The sequence below is a fragment of the Anolis carolinensis genome, chromosome 5, assembly GCF_035594765.1.
Source record: "Anolis carolinensis isolate JA03-04 chromosome 5, rAnoCar3.1.pri, whole genome shotgun sequence".
Taxonomy (NCBI): domain Eukaryota; kingdom Metazoa; phylum Chordata; class Lepidosauria; order Squamata; family Dactyloidae; genus Anolis; species Anolis carolinensis.
In genome coordinates, this window is record NC_085845.1 from 166,233,906 (window position 1) to 166,254,490 (window position 20,585).

At 37.5% G+C, this 20,585-nt stretch overlaps 1 protein-coding gene and 1 long non-coding RNA gene across 4 annotated transcripts in view; one reads left to right on the forward strand and one right to left on the reverse strand.

Annotated features, from left to right (window-relative positions):
- Window positions 1–104: 104 nt before the first annotated feature.
- On the forward strand, window positions 105–13,418 carry LOC107982870 (uncharacterized). 2 transcript variants are annotated; one of them, XR_010006298.1, is made up of 3 exons: window positions 105–241; window positions 8,389–8,502; window positions 13,268–13,418. It is a non-coding gene; the product is annotated as an uncharacterized LOC107982870 (long non-coding RNA). The 2 variants fall into 2 exon arrangements; XR_010006299.1 differs by lacking the exon at window positions 105–241 and adding an exon at window positions 394–737.
- A 1,829-nt stretch (window positions 13,419–15,247) lies between these two features.
- Window positions 15,248–20,585, reverse strand: part of bltp3b (bridge-like lipid transfer protein family member 3B) — a 58,828-nt gene continuing 53,490 nt past the window's right edge. For both annotated transcript variants that reach the window (XM_062980961.1, XM_062980960.1), the window contains exons 19-21: window positions 19,518–19,626; window positions 18,906–19,087; window positions 15,248–16,473 (exon numbers count right to left, since the gene is read on the reverse strand). In XM_062980961.1, coding sequence (XP_062837031.1) covers window positions 16,345–16,473; window positions 18,906–19,087; window positions 19,518–19,626 — 420 coding nt within the window. In that variant the 3' untranslated portion in view covers window positions 15,248–16,344. The remainder of the gene's footprint in view (window positions 16,474–18,905; window positions 19,088–19,517; window positions 19,627–20,585) is intronic.

Consider the following 20,585-nt stretch of genomic DNA (forward strand, 5'->3'; position numbering starts at 1 on the left):
AAGGAAAGGGAGAACGGCAGGCTCTCCTGCTCCCTCCGCTTGGAGAATGTGGAAAGAAGGGCAAGCTGAGGAGGGTTTTTTTCAGAGTGAGGGAGATGTCAACGACCAGCTGGGCGGGAAAAGAAGGGGGGGAGAAGAAGAAAAAGAGGGGCGCAGGCAGTCTCGGCTATATATCCAGGCCGCGTTGCTGAGGAGACCAGAGCGCCCTGCTTCTGAATGGCTGGCGAGCTTCTACGCTACGGTAGGCTCCCCTCCCAGTCGCGTGCCCTTGGTTTGGAGGCTCGCGCTGCGCCGCTTCCCCTCAGAGAGCTGCCTCAGAAGCAGCAACACCTGCGCTAATGGTCGGCGCTCGCGCTCCACTGCGGTGCCGCGCGCGCAAGGCAAGGCAGGCAGGCGCGCGCATCTCTCTCTCTCACACACACACACATACAAGGAGACAGAGAAGGCCCGCCTCGCATTGGCCAAAAGGGGGCGGACTTCCCTTCGCTTCGCGCGGCGCAGTGAAAAAGGAGAGGAAGAGGGAAGGGAATCTGGAAGGAAGTGGGGAGGGTCTGTCCTGTCAGGAAGGAGAGGAAGTAAACAAAACGAGACAGATAGGGGCGGAGGGAGGGGGAAAAATGTGGGATGACAAAGCAAGGCGAGATTGTGAACGTAAATGGGCCGGCGTGGGTTCTCTACATCCCATTCAAGCCGCCTCAAGTGGCCAATGGTTTGTAACCTTCACTTGGGATATTAAGGTGCGCCCAGGCTTTAAAAGAGAAGCCTTTAGTATTTATTTTATTTATTTACTAGCTTGGGGATCCGGCGGTGCCCGGATTATTAAAAGAAGGCATGATTTGTTTTGGGATGTTAGGTAATATAGTTTGGGCCAGATCCGTCGTTGGCTGGATTCAGGGCTGTCTGGATAACTCCCAGATTCCCAGGACGATCATCCCCAAACCCTGCCAGTACAGTGTTCCCTCACTTATCGCTGGGGTTAGGTTCCAGGACCACCCGCAATAAGTGAAAATCCGCGAAGTAGGGACACTATATTTATTTTAATATTTATACATTATTTTAGTAGTTATACACTATTTTAAGTCTTTATCAACCAATCGTGTGTTGATATATTTATTTATTTATTTATTTACAGTATTTATATTCCGCCCTTCTCACCCCGAAGGGGACTCAGGGCGGATTACAATGAACACATATATGGCAAATATTCAATGCCAACAGACAAACAACATATATAGACAGACACAGAGGCATTTAACATTTTTCTCCAGCTTCACGATTCCGGCCACAGGGGGAGATGTTGCTTCACTGTCCACTAGTGGCTGTACTTCCTCATTCCTTTCCTCGTGTTTTGCTGGCAGTTTTTATGATGTTGTAAATTAGTTAAATTAGCCTTCCGCATAAAGCGTACCTAAATTTCCCTAATTGACAGATGCAACTGTCTTTCGGGGCTGCATAGGTCAACAGCAAGCTGGACTATTTAATGGTTGGGGGCTTAACCCGACCCGGGCTTCGAACTCATGACCTCTCGGTCAGTAGTGATTTATTGCAGTTGGTTACTAGCCAGTTGCGCCACAGCCCGGCCCATAAATTGCCTCCTCCTCCTCCCGTTGCTGCTTGGGCTCCTTTTTTCTCACTTTGGCTTCTTCCTTCCTTCCTTCCTTAGGCTGTAAATTGTAATTTTTATGATTTATAATAATCTTTTAGAGTTTATGGGAAAACAGTGAATCCGTGAAAAGTGAACCGCGAAGTAGTGAGGGAACACTGTATTCACAGTTTGCCAAGTTGGGTCTGTGTGCCAAGTTTAGTCTAGATCCCTTGTCGGCTGGGTTCAGTGCTTTCTGGATGCAGGTGAACTATAACTCCCAGAATCAAGGTCCATTACCACTAACTCCTGCGGTATGTTTAGTTGGTCATGGGACTTCTCTGTGCCAAGTTTGGTCCCAGTCAGGGCCATAGCCAGAAAACAATTTTTTTTTGGGGGGGGGGGGGGGGTGATACTTTTTTTTGGCGAATCATGAAGACTAATTCCATAACACAGAATAATTTAGAAATCAGGCTCCATCGATAAACTTCAGTGGACACTCATGGGAATTTGGTGAATCAGTTAAAATTCATGAGTAAATCAGTTTAAAAAAAACTGAAAAATTTTGAGGGGGGGGGGTTGAACCTCTAACACTCCCCCCCGGCTACAGCCCTGGTCCCAGTCCATTGTTGGTGGGGGTCACACTTTCTCTGTATGTAGGTGAACTATAACTCCCAAAATCAAGGTCCATTTTCCACTAACCCATGCAGTATGTTCAGTTGGTCATGGGACTTCTCCATGCCACGTTTTGGTCCCAGTCCATTGTTGGTGGGGGGTCACAGTATCAAAGGTACTGATAGTCCCATTATCCTTGGCAAGTTTGGTCCAGATCCATCGTTGGTTGGGTTAACCGTGTTCTCTGGATGTAGGTCAAGTACAATTCTTGTAAATTATTGTGAATTATCTCCAAACCTCTTGTTCAGTTGCTGATCAATCCCTCTGTTAACTTTTCGCAGATTCGCTATTTCGCGGTTTGTCAATAAACTCTAAAAGACTATTATAAATCATAAAAAATTACAATTTACAGCCTAAGGAAGGGAGGAAGGAGAAGCCGAAGGGAGAGAAAAGGAGCCCAAGTGGCAACAGGAGGAGGAGGAGGTGATTTATCAACACACAATTGGTTGATAAAGACTTAAAATAGTGTATACAAATAATGTATAAATATTAAAATAAATATAGTGTCCTGACTTCGTGGATTTTCACGTATTGTGTGTGGTCCTGGAACCTAAACCCCGTGATAAGTGAGGGAACACTGTACAAATACAAATCTTTAAGATTCTCTCTTGACAGCAGAAAAATTGTTCCTGTATATCAAATACATGGTTGGGATTCAGCAAATATGAATTTTGAAAAACAGCAGATGCCTTTGCCCTAATTAGCTTTTGTTTTTGCCAGATAGAGCATTGGAAAAAAGCAATATCATTCTTATGCTGGTGGGATGGCAAATGTCATCCTGTATAACTAAATTTCATTAAGGTTCCCCCATGGATGGACAAAAATGTTTTAAAAGCATAAAAAGTATAGAAAGATCTTTGGGTATTTTACAAATGACACTCTTCATTCTTACATGCCATAAAATTTTGTTTCTTTGGTACATGATTAGAGCATAGCTCACATTATTGTAAATGCACTATAAATGGATTTCAAAAATTAGATAGATGTTGTAGAAAAAAAGAAACTGTCCTGTCTAAAGTAGATACCAAATAGAGCATACTTTCTGGAGGTAAGGAGTCATTGGCTGCCCACATTACAGCATCAAAACTCCAATCTTTCCACTATTCTTACAAGTAGAATATTTAAAACAAAAACTCAGAGTATGTACTATAGACTTGTAATGTATAATGAATCGTTTCATCCTTTATTCGAACTTATGTTCCCTTTGTTCAAAGGACATAACTCTCTAGCAAGTGTGCACAAGATTTTTATGTATATTGACCAGAGCTTGAAAAAAGTGCTTTTGAGAACTTTAGCTCCCAGATACATATCCCTAACTGGAGAATTCTGGGAGCTGTAGCCTGGACTTGTCCACACTCTGGGTTAGGCCCAGATGTCAATTCAATTATGTGTATGCATAATTTCATGGGCCAAAATCTAACCAAATATAATGTGACTTCCTTCTGAGTAACTATACTGTAGCTAGTCTAGAACTGGCCTTCCTTTTGGATTTAACAAAATTAAGAAATAAAGCATTAAATAATTCATTTATGTTGTTGGCAAAGGACTTGACTAGAAATACAGCAAACAAACAATATTTTTATTTTGCTGATGACTCTGATTTACCATATCACCAGGGGCCCCTGGGTGGCACAGTGTGTTAAAGCGCTGAGCTGCTGAACTTGAGGACCAAGAGGTCCCAGGTTCAAATCCCGGGAGCGGAATGAGTGCCCGCTGTTAGCTCCAGCTCCTGCCAGTCTAGCAGTTCGAAAACATGCAAATGTGAGTAGATCAATAGGTACCGCTCCGGTGGGAAGGTAACAGCGCTCCATGCAGTCATGACCTGGAGATGTCTATGGACAACGCTGGGTCTTTGGCTTAGAAATGGAGATGAGCACCAACCCCCAGAGTCATTCACGACTGGACTTAACGTCAGGGGAAACCTTTACCTTACTATACTAGAAATTAACATAACCCAGCCTGTAAATGGTTTTTCTATACTAAGTGTAAGAGTCCAGATGTGACAGTGTACTGAACTGTGTTGCATTCAGGTTACTATAATAGTTATGCTTACAGGCTGCTAGAATTGTTGTTGTTTCATTTCTGACTTATGCGGCCACAGGGTTTTTCTTAACAAGATTTGTTCTAAGGGGCTTTGTCTTTGCCTAGCTCTGAGGCTGAGAGAATGAGACTTGCCTAAAGTTAGCCAGTGGGTTTTTATAGTGAACAAGGATGCAAACCCTAGTCCCTTGGGTCATAGTCCAAACTACTATACCATGCTGCATTGAGATTAGTGATTGTTCTACTCATTGGCTGCTAGGATAGACTCCATCAACTCATATTATACAGTGGGTCTCCAGCATTTACATATTTTAGGATTATCTACCTTTATTCTGAAAGCCAGGCTTTATCAGTATTACTCTTTCTAACATACTAGATCAGTGGTTCTTAACCTGTGGGTCCCCAGGTGTTTTGTCCTACAACTCCCAGAAATCCCAGCCAGTTTACCAGCTGTTAGGATTTCTGGGAGTTGAAGGCCAAAACATCTGAAGATCCACAGATTGAGAACCACTGTATTAGATCTATTACAGTGAAACTGACCACTAAAGGTTGGTCACAGTTCTGGAGGACTAGTATGGCTTCTGGGGCCCAAATATGGTAACCAGCTCCAGGAATTTGCCTACTTATCTAAGACCATGAAGCTCTTTCACCAAGATAAGAAGTCTATTTCTGACATTTCCTATCACTGTTCAACGGCCATGGGATTATAACAATTATTTCTGAGTTTCAGTTTTAATTAATCTGAAAATAGATAGTGAAGTCAAATTTTAATGTACTGAACATCTGTCAGACAAATGGAAATACTTAAAACAAATTACCATACATTTAATTTTGGTTATTTTAATCTGATTTTTTAAAAATAAATTAATGAAGCTGCCCTCCATATATTATGGCTTTTATATGGTGCACATTTCTGGCAACCACAAGAGGTACCCTAATATATGATACAAATCAGATTGAACTTTCAAAGATATGCCGGGAAAAGATAGATACATTTAAAATAAATCAGAAAGTAGTAGCAAAATAGGGATTTTCCTCTATTTCTTCAAAACTAAAAATGTATTTTGAGTGAAATTTGGTGTTTTTTTTTTAAGGTTTCCATTCCAACAAAGTGGTTCACTGCATCACCTCTTTCTCACTTAGAACATCTGAACTTACGGTGGCTACTGATTCTTGGTATAGAAGATTTTGAGAGTTACATAAGAACTTAATTCCTTCTACCTTGTCCCCAGCTAGCACGTAAATTTGGTGACTCAACCACTGATCCATGATCCTATGGCTATAATATGTACTTTATAAAGATCACCTTAAAATTCCTTCCCTTTTATCTGTAGAAAAGCCTTTCTGAAGCGTCATCTCAACAAAATCTCAACAGTATAGTGATTTGTGAAACCTCTGATGTGAAATAGGCTTAAATGCTTTTGAAAACTACAGGAGAAGTTGAAGCAGCTCACTTCATTTCATAAGTTACTACTACATTCAGATATTCCCTGCAGATCAAAAGCTTAGGTCTCCATATTTGAAGTCTTAAAACTATGAGACATTTCTGTATGGAGTTCTAGCAGGTTTAGATCTAAATTGAGAGCAGTCAGTCTAATACAATACTTAGAACAAGTTCAGTATCATTGCATATATAAGTCACTAGGCATTGCTGTTTAATTATAATCACTAGAAAGCAAAGATTTGGGGTAAAATTTTGTGCAACTTGTAAAACATACCAGGAAATATTTGATTAACTTTTGTAAATTCAGACTTTAAAAATAGAAGTTATTTTCCCATGTTGAGTCCAATTCTGTTGATTTGGGGCGGGGTTATTAAGTTGGCTAGGAGGCATTGTTAAGTACCATCATAATAGGAGGGCTCTAAGAAAATGTTTCCATATTCAAATGTCTGAAATTCTGCCCACAAACCATTTGAGCATGGTTTTACATACTGGGTCCTGTTACGCAAAATAGTTATTTCTTGGAACTTTCTTCTAGAGGATTTATACTCCATTTTAATAAATTTCAACCTAATGTTGTACTTGCATGATATTGTAATTAACAACTGTTCTCAGGTTGTTTTTTTATTATACTATATCTCCATAGTCTCAAACCATGTCTTATAGACTCATGGCTGTGGCTTCCTTGATACAGTCTATTCATATGGAATGTGGGTTTTTTTGTTGTTGGATTCTGGCTTATCAGGCTTTATTATCTTTTCTGATAAGTCATGTCTTCTTGTGATATGGCCAAAATGCAATCGTTTCTGTTTAGTCATCTAGGCTTTTAGAAAGAGTGCCGACTTAATTGCTCTAGGAGTCATTTATTTGTTTTTTTTTTACATTTCATGGGATCCAATTCTTCTCCAATTCTTCTTCCAGTAGCACATGAGTTGATTTTTCCCCCTATCAGCTTTCTTCACTGTCCAGCTTTCACAAACATTCATTGAAATTGGAAACACGATAGCATGGAAAATCCTAACTTTGGTATTCGATTATACATCTTTAGACTTCTGAATCTCATTGAGTTCCCTCATAAGTGCTCCTCCTTTTGACTGCAGTCCCCACTCCGATTAATGACTGAACCAAGATATGGAAAATATTTAAATAATATAGTGTCGTCATAGTTTCTTTTAAATTTATTTTTAAAACCGTGGTTGTTATTTTTGTTTTTTAACGTTCAACTGCCTTTGCCTTTCTTCCTTCAGTAATTATTCCTTCAGTAATTATTCCAAATCTTTGCTGTTTTCTGCAAATAGTGTGGTAGCATCTGAACATCTTAAACTTGTTGAAATTCCTTCCTCCAATGTGTATGCCCCTTTCCTCCAATTCTAATCCTGCTTTATATAGGGTATGTTCAGCATACGACGTAAACAGGATGATAAAATGCAGCCTTTCCTAACACTCTTGCCAGTTGGAAACTGTATTCTGCTTTGCCACTAGCCTCTTATCCTTTAATTTTATTGTTTGTGGAAAGCTCATATCAGAAAAGTCATGTAAGTCTGCTTCAGGAAAGACCAGTTCAGCAGCTTGTCAAGTCCTGCTGTTTGGCTATCGTGGAGCTGTCCATGGTCCAGCTTCTGATTCACTATACTGTGCACTGCCTATAAAGTGGGTTGTGGCCTCAAAAAGATAGATTCAGTCCTCTCATGTTGCTAGAAATTTTAATGCATTGCTTTGACTTTCTGTTTTAATATTTAATTTTAATATTTAATGTTTTAACTTTTAAATTATATAATTATTTTCAAAATTTTATATTTATACTTTTTTTCAGTACAGTAGAGTTCCAGTTATCTGACTTCCGGTTATCAGATCTACCGTATTATCTGACATGCGACCCAGGGTGCTTGCTGGAGGGACGAGATGTGGCTGGAGCAGACTTTCCCTCCTGGCAAGCACCCGGCACTTTGGAGAAGCCCACTACATGTTGCTAGACAGCAACATGCGGCGGGCTTCTCTAACCTGGTTGCTTGCCAGGAGGGATGAGGCTTTTCCCTCCTGGCAAGCACCCGGCTTGCCGGGATGGATAATAAGGCCTCCCTATTATCCAAAGTTTCATTTATCTGACATTTGGCCCGCCCGTTTATGTCGGATAACCAGAACTCTGCTGTATCTTTGCAGCTCCATTGATTTGCATTGGGAAATAGAAACAGATTTTTTGTTAATCAAGTTCATGAAGTTTGGCAACATTTGAATCCCTTCAAGTAGATAAATCCATAAACAAAGTTGATAAACCTTACCAAATTGCAGACAAGTGGTTCCAGAGCTTTGTGTACTAGCCAAAATAACATTTTAAATCAACTTCACTGATTATTTCCAATATATTAAAAACCATAGAAATACACATTTGGCTACCAACATAGAAATAATAAGAAAAGTGAAAACTGTTGAAAACAATCCCACAATACATTTTGAAAGAAGATTTTAAATGGTATCTAGGGGGGCTCAAAATATTTTTGTTTGCTTATCAAGACTTAATCAACCTGATTGTTTTATTTTATATGTGCATATTGTTCGTTTTGAATAAAAGGCTTGCTAAAATATATTGTACAGTGTGCATGTAATTTTGGAATCTATACGTACTTCATGTTATTTGTTATTTGTTTTTCAGTGAAAGAAGTAAGTCCAGGAACACATCTGCTTTCTTAACTGAGATATACTTGTGAACATGCTAAAAATAGGTGCTGTTGTGATATGCAAATGTACAACAATGCATTTATTTAAGGTGAGTTTTGACTTACTTGTGGGAGCCATCCCATGGTATTTGCTAAAAGCATCCAAGATTGAACCTACCTATAATTAAGTCCCTTCATATTCTTGGCAGTTAATGGTGGAGAGAAATAAAAGGTAAATGAGATGAACTTTTAAAGTGAAACAGGTGTTCTCATCATATATGCCATCATCACGTAAGTCAGTGTGTACACTGGGACTCCAAACAGCTTAATGAGGATGCTCAGAAGGCAAACAAGCAATAGCTGCCAGTAGGTGGTACCGGAAGAAAAGTAATAACAATCAAGAGAAACAGCAGTGCAAAGCAGTTCCTTTTCCTATTCCTTAGTGATAATTTAAGCTATTAACCTAAATAAACCTAAAGGTGTCTGTCTGGGTTTATTGACTACCTCTGTGAATTGCAAGAGCGGAAGAAAGTCTTCTACTCTTGCAGAATATAATTTCAATTACATCTTCTACAAACATGTTATGTTACTACTACATTAAAAATGTATTGCAATTTGTCATACCCTACACCTTTCTCATGCCAACTGCCTGGAACTGTTTTTTTTAAAGACATTAAATGCTTATATCTGGGATTTGGAAATTTTCCAAGTAAGCAGAATTAAATAATATTTCTACCATAAATATAACTCCTCTTCACAGCTTTATTATTTGGAAATAACACAAAAATTCTAATGCTGCTGAAGATAAATTCAGGTCAGTTTTAAAAGTAGTGATCAAACTTTCTTTTTTGCATCTGGAAGATGAATGTGCTCACTACAGAACTGTATTTGAATATGCATGTTATTTCTGGATGGTTCTCTTTGTCATATTGACCACATTCAAAATAGGGCTCATTCTGGAGTGAAAGTATTAACAGAATCACTTCTGAAAATATTTTGTTGATGAAATACAAAAAGCTATTGCCAACAACACAATTGCCTGCCAGAAGATAGATACACAAGTTCTTTATGGCTTCCAAATGCATCTGAAAACCTCTCCTTGACCTTCAGTTTCATCATGACCTTTGTAACTTGAACACATGGAAAACAATCACTTGATAAGTTCTACTAGATTATCAACAACTTCCATGATGCCATCGACGTGATCCTGTAACAATCCACATAACAAATTCACTTTTTTGAGGTACAACTGCACAATGGGCTAAGTACTACACTATCAGAAGCCTACTAATTTTTACACATATTTGCATGCCCCCGGTTTCTACACAGAATCCATTTCTGTTGCGTACACTCTGAAACAATCACATTAGATCAAATGAGACCCACAGGGCAGAGAGTCACAACTCTTTGATTTACAACAGACATTTCTCAAACTACAATACTGACTAAGGAAGATGAATTAACAAATTGACAAAGTAATATTAATACCTAGAAATCTTTACTACAAGACAGATCAAAACCACAAAATAGAAGCAGACTCCTAAATGTCACCTCCAGCCCCCAGGTGAGATCACTTAATCACATCATGAGCACATTGCAACCAATTTTGGAAAATAACAGTTTTCTCACAAGCTGCAGAATATTCAATTACTACTTACAACAGAATACATAACATGGATGGTAATACAGTGACAAGCCCCTGCCAAAAACCTAAGGGCAACTCTATTCCCACATCTACTCTGGAGCATTGTTAGATGGGCCAATAACATCACTCTTAACAGCAGATGTACCTTTACTTCTTTTTCCTCCAAAGAGATATATGCTATCGTCTGCAAGTAATGCTCCTCTACATGCCACACTAGACAAACAGACCATTTTCTCTGCAAGAGGATTAATAGACACCAATCTGGCATTAGAATTGGCAGTGCTCAAAAACGTATCTGCCTTCCTGGACACACAGAAACAGATGTCTGGATGTGTGGTCCTTGAACAAAGAAATTTCAAAGATAGAAAGAAAAACTGCTGAATCACACTACATTCATAAATTTCAGTCCATTAGCAGTGGTATTAACAAAGACAGTGGTTTTAAGAGTTCTTGTTACTGCACAGATAAAGGGAATCTTGGAGTTTTGAAACTGACTTTTGGTAAGATTTTTTGGTTTTACACATCCATACTAATTGACCACTTGCCATTTACAGGCAAACTACAGTTCAGAAAATAAAAGACTAGCAACTTTATGTAAGAAAATTTAGTTGATCATAGTGCAACATATGTTGGTAGGTTGAGGAATGTACACAATACAGTTATAGGTAAAACAATTCAAATATTCCTTAGGCCTTCAGTCCATTTGTCAAGAAGCACATGAGTCCGCTTGCATAGGTTTCCCCCTCATTGGTCTACTTATTCAAAACTACTCAGAAATACCTCACCTTCTCATCATACCAGGTTTGTTAAGGCAATGACTAAACTCCCTTTACAACTGCACATAAATCTATTAGATGAGGATAAGCAATTCCAAATATGTCCCAGCAGGTCCAATATGCTTGCAGGTAAAAGCATTGTAAAAGCATAATACCCATTATCCATATAATATATAGCCAAAAAGAGCAATTTATATACATATATTACAGATGAGGAATAAACCTGGCAGGGCTCATGTTTTTTGAAAAATTGGACTAGATTCCTGATTTGCATCTTTTTGGACCCTATTTGATAATACCCCATTCCTTCAACTATATAAAGATGTTTTCTAACTAAGGCTGTAGTACTACTTTGTATTGCATTCCAAGAAGTGGGTTTATATCCATGCAAGCCCCCATTAGCATAGACCCATTGAATAAATGGCATGTTATGTTTAAGTACATGCCATTCAGCATTGATGCAGTTTACCTACCTAGACTATGTGGGATGAATCATTGCACCGAGACATTTACATTCCCAGATATTCACAAAGTCTTATAGTCATCTGCCCGTTGGACAACAATCACAGTGGATCCTTTGTATCTGTTGGGATTTGGTTCCAAGACCACCCCACCCTCGTGGATACCAAAAATCCATAAATGCTCAAGACTCATATACAAAGGTGTAAAATGAAGTCCCTTATGTGAAATGGCAAAGTTTGCCTTCTGGATTAAAAAAGAAAAACAGTTTTAAAGCTGTGGATAGCTGAATGCAGAATCCATCATTACATGTGGGATCCAACAAAGTTTTAAATCCCCACTAGATGGAGATGTTGGTGCTCCCTCCAATTTCTTCAGTCTGAAGCAAAATGAAACATATCACCAGCAGATGGTAAAAACACGTTTTCAAAATGTTTGAGGCGTTGAGCCAGCTTATGTAGTGCTTTTGTTTGGTTGGAATTTGAATGATGTGTGTTGGTGGCATAAAGCCAAGAAGCTCACTCACTAAACTTGTAAATAATGGAACACACTATTACGGGTAACATTATGTCACTGTCTAGTTATACAAGAATTTGATAAAATGTAGCTATAACCAGCATAAGTCAATTTCCTTATTAACTTTTGCTAGCTAATGCATTCATCTACGTAGAATGGCAAAAGGAGTGGGGTCTTAAAGGTTCACCAGATGATTAAGAATGTCATGTGACACTGCTTTTTGGATGCAAATGCAATTTTCATGTGGTAGACATCACATTTTCTGTTAAACAACAAATTGTCATTACCAGATTGTGTTTGAGTATATTTATCTGGTTTAAGTGATATGATGATTACTGCAATGTATAATCTGATGAGAGATACTTGGGAGCCAGAGTAGTTTTGTCCGTCAGTAACAGAACTTGTTTAAACTGCTTTATAAAACATGGAGTCTCCCCCTGTTGTGTACTTAGCTTCTTGGTGATTTAGATGGGTTCTAAACTAATATTTTGGACAAAAGACGGCATTATAATAAACATGCTATCAGTAGTTATTCAAAACTGTTGAGAACTTTAAATTTTTATTTTAATGTCATCTACATTTAATGTCATCTACTGCAACCATATTTGGTTTGGTACTTTTAAAGTTTTGATGTAGCTTCACAGATAAGACCAATGCTCTAGGTGTACTAGTCTGGGGGAAAAGCTCTCTCAGGCACTAACTCCCCAAAGGATCTTGCAAACTAAAAGTTTTAAACACAATTAATCAGAGTGACTCCAAAAAGGAAATGAAGTGACCTGTTTATAAGTTCGGTACAGGAGATTTTATTAGTGACAATTTACTGCTTTACTTATTGGACATGCCCAAAGGCTGAGACATAACATATCAGTAGGACACAGTCTATATTAAAAGCCTTAACCATGGCTTTTAAAATGAGTCAATGGTTTTCTGTAAGGAGTAATAAATCCTTGATGTTCTTACCTTTTAATATCATATATTGCACAGTGATAAAAAAGGTTATATTGAAAATCAGAAAATTAGGATTTTATTCATCATAATGCCAAGTAAATTCTGTGGATTTTTCAAGTATAGATTAAATACAGTATTCATGCTTGCTATTTTGTTGGAAATTATTGACAAACAGGATATAAAGCTACCAGGAATGATAGCTGTCAAAAATCATGAAGACAAAGAAATCAGCCTATTTTATGTTGCTTCTTGACTTCACCAAGGATAAATACACAGAAAACAACTTACCCATAGATTATTTGCTGTTAATGGGAAAGCAGTATAAGATATATAAACCTCCTAGCATTCCGATTTACCCAAAGTAAAATCAAAGATTTGGCAACATATTTGGCATGCTTATGAATACTGAAGATCTAATGTTTTCTCTCTCTCATTTTCACTTACAAAGAATGAAGCAGTTAGTGCATGTAGTTGTCAATATTTAGCTTGTTTTTAAAGGCAATTGATTTGTTTATAATTTATTTTTTGCAGAAAAATACAGAGATGAAGGAAACCCTTGATATGGTCACAAGTGACAAGTCAAATTTCCCTAAAATTTGTGATTGTCTCAAAGTATAATGCATATTTGAAGGCCATGTTTAATTCACAAGATTGATATAATTTATAAAGCATTTAAAAGGTTTGTTGATGCATCTGGATTTATTTTTAAAAGTTGCACTGAGTGAATTGTCAATCACAAAACATTTTCTGCCTCTAGGGTATTGAGGTTTTGCAACATGGTTTAGATTATGTATATGGCTTGTGTTTCCTGTCTGTGATGAGAATTTCAATGCCCTTTGAATATGGTCAACCCACAAACAGCAGAGTACTTTTCTGCATCTCTCCATCATCTGAAGAAAAAAAAGCGGGATTTATTTTATTCTAGTAAATTATATTATATAAAAACAAAATATCAGTAAGGCCAAAGCACTAGCTGGGACTCTTTTTGTCCAATCTGGTTTTGCTTGTTTTTTTTAGTAGTAGGTGGTAGTGTTTAAAAAAGTCTTTGTGGAAAAAACGTTATGGAAAAGTCAGGGACCCTGTATGCAACACTGCAAGAGACAGTACCTACTATATTTTAATTCTTGTTCTGTGTAGATCTAGCAACATATACTTTAGATGTACTAAAGTATTCTGTCCTAATACATAAAGGTTAACATTTCTAATAGCCTTAAGAACTCAAACCTTTCCATTTAATTGGGTATCAAACCTATTACATGGTAATTATTTGCTTTAAAATTGTCAGTTTAAATGGTACATTTCTTTTTCCTTGAAATTGCAGTAGAATGTGTAAAAACATAACTCTGATCATTTTTGGTGCAGTAAGACCAGCATGTTGTCATCTTTCCACTGTGCTCTTTGCTATTTAAAATGTCTATAGCAAGGAAGGACATTAATTGGTGGAGTCAAAATGCCACAGTCAAACTGTTTTTATTCTTAACCGTGCAGCAGAGAATAGTGACGCCATAATGACCTAGTCTCAGTGCACTCTGTCACACATTGCATGTCACTGCAAAAGGAGATAATGCACAATCCACACGTCTGCTGCTCACGTTGCACTAGATTTAAAACATTAAAGCACAAGTAAACAATGAGACAAGTACTGTCTATTCGATCTCTATTGTATAACTTTTGTTTTTGATAAATTTTATGAATGCATATAGGGGAATATGAACATTTTACCAGGAGAACATGCTGCCTCAGAGGGTGGTGGAGTTGCCTTTATTGGAAATTTTAAACAGAGGCTGGATGGCCATTTTTAAGGAGTGTTTTTACTGTGCATTCCTTTATGGCAGGCAATTGGACTGGATGTCCTTTGTGGCCTTTTCCAGCTCTATAATTCCAAACCAACTAGGCAGGAGTTTGCATTCTTTGTCACTTATTGTTATTAAGACCTCTTCTTTCTTCTGTCAGTTTTTAATATCCTGCCCAGCAACATGACACAAATTTCTCTTCTCCATTTCAGTCAGGGGTAGGATTAAACATGTAGGCTAAAAATTAAACATGTCTGAAATGGAAAAGAAGGCAAGAGAGGAGAAAACAGTGATGGAAATTTTAAAAAGTGCAAGCTAAAATAAAAAACAAGAAGCTTTCTCTCCCAGTGATGATCCAGAAGCTGATTGGAGACGTGGAAAAGTGCACTCCCCCCCCCCCCCAGATGACCACTGTCAAACAGATCTTCGAGGATGTAAAAAAAACAGTCAAGAAAGATATTTCAGTCCCCAAATGATAATCAGACAGAGGAATTGAAATTAGCTACTGGGAGAAACAGTGGAAAAGAAGATGAGTAAAGACAAGGCGCAGCAAACTGAAAAGAAAAAAAAGTAATTCAAACTGCTTCAATGGACTTCAACAATGAACAAATTCAACTTAAGAACAAACGTACAGAGCCTATCTTGTTAAGGGACTACCTGTACTAATATGATAGATTCACACATGGTTTTGCTCACTGTTAAAAAAAAATGAAGCATATTTTGCATGTGTTTGTATTTTTTATTTATACATTTGTTGCTGTTTTCAGCTAATTATAATTCAGTCTTTTTACAACTCATAATTTAAAATGACATTTTACATTGTATGGAATTTTACCAACTCAATAGAGCGATTAACAATTAAATGTGTAATGTACAGCTAGATTACACTTTTTACAAAAATAAAATGTTTAAATATTGTACCAGATCGAGAGTAAGAGAATTTCACTGAGGCCCCATCGACACTGCCGTTATAATGCAGGATGAGCTGCTTTATATGATCAGTGTAGACATATAATCTAGTTCAGTGCAAGTAAATTGTATTATATGATGAGTCTACACTGACCATATAATGCAGTTCAATCTGTGTTATAATGGCAGTGTAGATGGGGCCTGAGTTTGAGTAAGCACTATGGCTACAAATGACCAATAATAATTACTGAAAGCAAACCCTGATCTAATAATGATTCTTTATTTTACAAGTCACTGCCTGGATGATTGGGCAGCTCTCCAATGGCCTAAGATAATGTATAAAGATGAACAGAACATTAACATGGCTTCTGCACAGCTAGAATTTTTCCCCATTTTTAGCAACATAAATCTTTTCCAAAAACCTATGAGTAGTTCCAGTGTATTAACACATCTTGAAGATCTGTGCATGATACAGGAGACACTTCCCCAGGCAAGTTACACTGTTTTTTAGACCAGTCTCTGAAGGGTTACATCACATTTTACTAGCAATAGCAGACAATTTATAACTAAATGTCTTTATAGTGCAAAGTTCATCTCCCCCACATAGTATTTTTCTTCTAACAACAAAACAGTTTAATCTTCACAAATGAAGATACCCTATTGATAACACATGGTACATTTTATTCATTTATTCATGCCACCATCTATTAAACAAATTAGTAACATATAATAAAAAGTTATATTCGCTGCGTCACTGCAGCTTAAAGCAAGTCTAAAAGAGAAAAAAAAAACCATTGTAATTCTTTGTTGATGTCCCTATAAGAACAATATAGTACGGAAATTTTGTTCTGAGCTCAAGTTAAAAATGAAACGCATCCCTTTTTATTCTACAGTACACGTGTTCTGCTACTGCTTATTTTCAGTGTTCATCTTTTTTATATGGTGAAGCAGAGTGTCTTTCTCCATGTGAGCTTCAGCAAGAGCCATCTTAGCTTTGGCTAGTTCCTGTTTAAGACATTCATTTTCTTCTATAAGCTAAAACAAGAAAATAAAAAATAAATTATTTAGTTTTTATGTATAACTAGTTTAATATTTCGGTAAAGGAAGTATTTATAAACAATTCCTCCCCCCCCTACACATTAAACTAAGCTCACTTTGCAAGGTACCAAAAGTTATCAATCTAAGGGAAAGCATTTAATGGTAATTTTGCATCTACTTTGCCACAAAGCATATTTTTTTGCCCCTGTAAATTACATTGGGAGGGGGATCTCAAATTAAAGAAATGACATCATAAACAAGAAAAGAATCACAATGAATTCTGCTGTGCAACATAACTATTTCTAGAAAAAGAACAAGTAAATAGTGCAGTTTGCTTATATAGCCAACACACTTTTTAAAACAAAGCAAAACATTTCTCCACTGACTGTAATGTTTACATAGCACTTTCACACTAGGCTACACAAATCTCCCCTGTTAGATTGCTGTTGCTGCTATTACTGTGGACAGCGGGGTGCCTGGCACCAATCCATGCCTCTATTCTATTAAGAAGGTCAGACACAGGACATATTGATAACTGTGATCCAGGACAGGATGAGAAAAAACGCCCCACAAAAAATGCTTTGTGGTACTTCCCCCCCCCCCCCATCTCCAGCCTTCGCAGTCTTTTTAATTGACTAAATCTGTAAGCATGAATTGCCCACCCTATGATAGGAACTACCAAATTACAGCTGCTTATGGGAAGTTCAGAATCATCTAGATTCCTGATGGTAAGGAAATGAAAGTACTCCTTTATTAGAAGTCAATAATTTAATGCTGATTATTATAAGGGAGTCTGATTGCAAGCATCTATAACGGGTCCCCAAACTAAGGCCCAGGGGCCACATGCGGCCCATCAAAGCCATTTATCCGCCCCCGTGGCAGTGGCTCCCTCCTCTGCCGAGGAAGGCGTGTGCGGCACGAGGGAGGAAAGGCACGCGCCTTTGCTTGTTTATAATGGTATTTTAGTTATTATTTAATTAATAATTATTAAGGGGTGCTTTGCTAGTGCTTTTGGTGCACGAAGGCAGGATGGGGTTGGACTGAATGGCCCAAGAGGTCTCTTCCAACACTCATTATTATTATTGACACAAAGACACAGTATAACACAGCGAATGAGATATATATACTGGATTTCGTATCACAAAATCACAAGTCGAACATTTCCTAAGTGTTTAAAACTGTGTGATTTATTATTATTATTATTATTATTATTATCATCGTTGTTGTTGTTGTTAACATTGAGGCTGGGTGGCCATCTGTTGGGTGCTTTGCTTGTGCTTTTGGTGCACAAAGACAGAAGGGGATTGGACTAAATGGCCCAAGGGGTCTCTTCCAACCCTCTTTGTTATTTTTATTTTGATTATTATTAACATTGAGGCTTTATTTGTTCCTGTTTTTACTTCAAATAAGATATGTGCAGTGTGCATAGGAATTTGTTCATAGTTTTTTTTTAAAAAAAAACTATAGTCCGGCCCTCCAACGGTCTGAGGGATTGTGAACTGGCCCCCTGTTTAAAAGATTTGGGGACCCCTGATCTATAATCTCTACTCAACCTCCAAAGGGAAATCCCCAAAGGCCCAGGGGTCACTTTATCCCTCTTCTGATGCATTCCTTCCGATCCCCCAAACTCCATTCCTCCTGATCCCTGAAACTTACAACAATTTCTACCTCCAAATAGGAAGCTACAACTTCAGAAATCTCTAGTGGCCACAATTTGTTATTTATATGTAATTTCCCTGCTGGGCCAGTTTTAGGCCATGTTTTAGAAAGAGGAAATGAGTAGGTAATTTAAATTTTGCATATTCTGAATTATGCCTTGAATAAGAGTCTAAGAAATGTATACCATCATCATCAATTCCTTATTAGCCTTATTTCCAAATGAAAAGCAATTGACTCCAGCATAACTATATGGTGCTTTCTGGTCAAGAAAAGAGATCTCTTTGGTAAAGCATTGTATTACACTCATTTATTTAAAAACATATATAGTTCGTTGCTTTAAAATAACAGTAATTGAAATACTACATTAAATAAAACTTAAGATACATCTGGATATATCTTAAGTTCCATTTAATGTAGTAATGTAGTATTTCGATTGGCACAGAAATTGCCATCGTTATTCTGAGTGAATGGTTTATACTGGGAGAAGGGCAGGGTGTCATCTTGGATAAGAAAATAAAATCTCCCTGCCCTTAGTGAGGAATTTAGGCTCCACCAACAAGAAGACAACATTCAGTGGCCTTCATAACTCTTAGTTATTCAGTAACCCCAAAATGAACAAGGCTAAAGCATACAAACAGCTGCTTCCAATTCCCTCCAACAAAAAGTTATTGGACTCGACAACTGCCCAAAAATGCTGTTTAAAATCCAAACAACCTTTCTGAATTTTTTTCATGGCTACTCTACACAGAGTATTTTTTCATAAAAATTACCTGTTCCTTAACTGAATCTGATACAGTCCTCAAACTTTTAGAAGATCTGTTAATTTCTGGAGATGTCTGTGTGGCTTGGGACAAACTATTCCAATTTTTGTGCGCACTACCTTCAGAAATCTGATCACCTGTATTTTTATTTATCTTACTATTTGGTACATCATTACCAAGTATTCGATTATCTGTTTAAAAGAAATCAGAAAATGATTACACAAAGACAGCAAATATAAAAACAAAATTTAAAAATATACAATTATCAATATAAAAATATTAAACTTAACAATGGTAATCATAAAGGATATGAACACCCAGAAGCATTTGCACTGCTATTTATCAGTACTTCAATACTAAATATATCCACTGCTAATATATTAAATTATACTTTATGATTATAATATACCATGATAGATACAGTGCTTTTCTTCCTTGCAATCAGTCACAGAGACGTATGCCTTTGCATGTCACACTCAGCTATCAAATATGAAAAATACCATATGTAATTCTGTGACATTTTCATATTAACAACTCATTAGAAAATGGTGTCATAGAGGACTTCAAGTACTTCCAAGGTTGCTAATAAAATTAAAAACAAGTGGAGATAAAGACACACACCTCTGATACAAAATGAACCATCATCTTTTCTTTCTACAATAAGTAGGTCAATGTGCAGTGTTACTGGGAGTGGTTCAGGAGCAGTCAGACTGTCACGTGGGCTATCATCCTAGAAAATGAAGGCAGTAGAATTGTTCAAAAATACTGGTTTATATTCCCAGAAGACTGATCACTTCTGGGTGTATAAAATTCCCTATGATATTTTTAGTGAAAGTTTCTAATTGTGTAGAAGTGTTAAACATATAGCACAACCAGGCATGAAAGAAGTCCCTTGACTTTTTGAAAAAATACCTGGAATCTGTATGACTTTTCACTCTATGTAAATCTAAGTGATTTAAATATCAGAAGTAATAAGAAACCTGTTTATTGAATTGGGAGGATGAGTAATGGAACATAAGCAAGATTGCCTGATTTACATTAGGGGCGCCCAATGTGCACTGTGGGCCTGATAGTGCATCAGTCCTGATTTGTTTCAGTCCCATTGTGTATTGGTTCCTTTGCCAACTCTACTTCTTGATTATGTAACAGCACCTGCTACTGGACACCAACATCATGCATCTTTGCAATTCTATTTCTCACAAATGCAAGTCTACTTACAAGCACACAATATATCAACAGATTCTATCCATAAATAATGAAGAGATGGAAAATACTCCAGTTATTTTGTTGGAAAGATACAGAAAGTTCAAAGTCTGTTTTCACTTAGATAATATAACCTTAGATAATATAACATGTGGCCGGCGCACCATGCAGTCATGCCAGCCACATGACCTTGGAGGTGTCTACGGACAATGCCGGCTCTTCGGCTTAGAAATGGAGATGAGCACCAACCCCCAGAGTCAGATATGACTGGACTTAACATCAGGGGAAACCTTTACCTTTTATGTTAGTAAGACCTACATTTCATTACATAGTCAGTGAAGTGAAGAATGGCACTTCCTACAACTGAGCTTGCATTATGGTTATTGCTTCAAAGAGCTGATGTTCCTATCCACAATTTCCTCCAATTCCCCCAAGCACTTCTATCCCACTCTTCTTCTGCAAATGCATCACTCAGGTTACTGATGC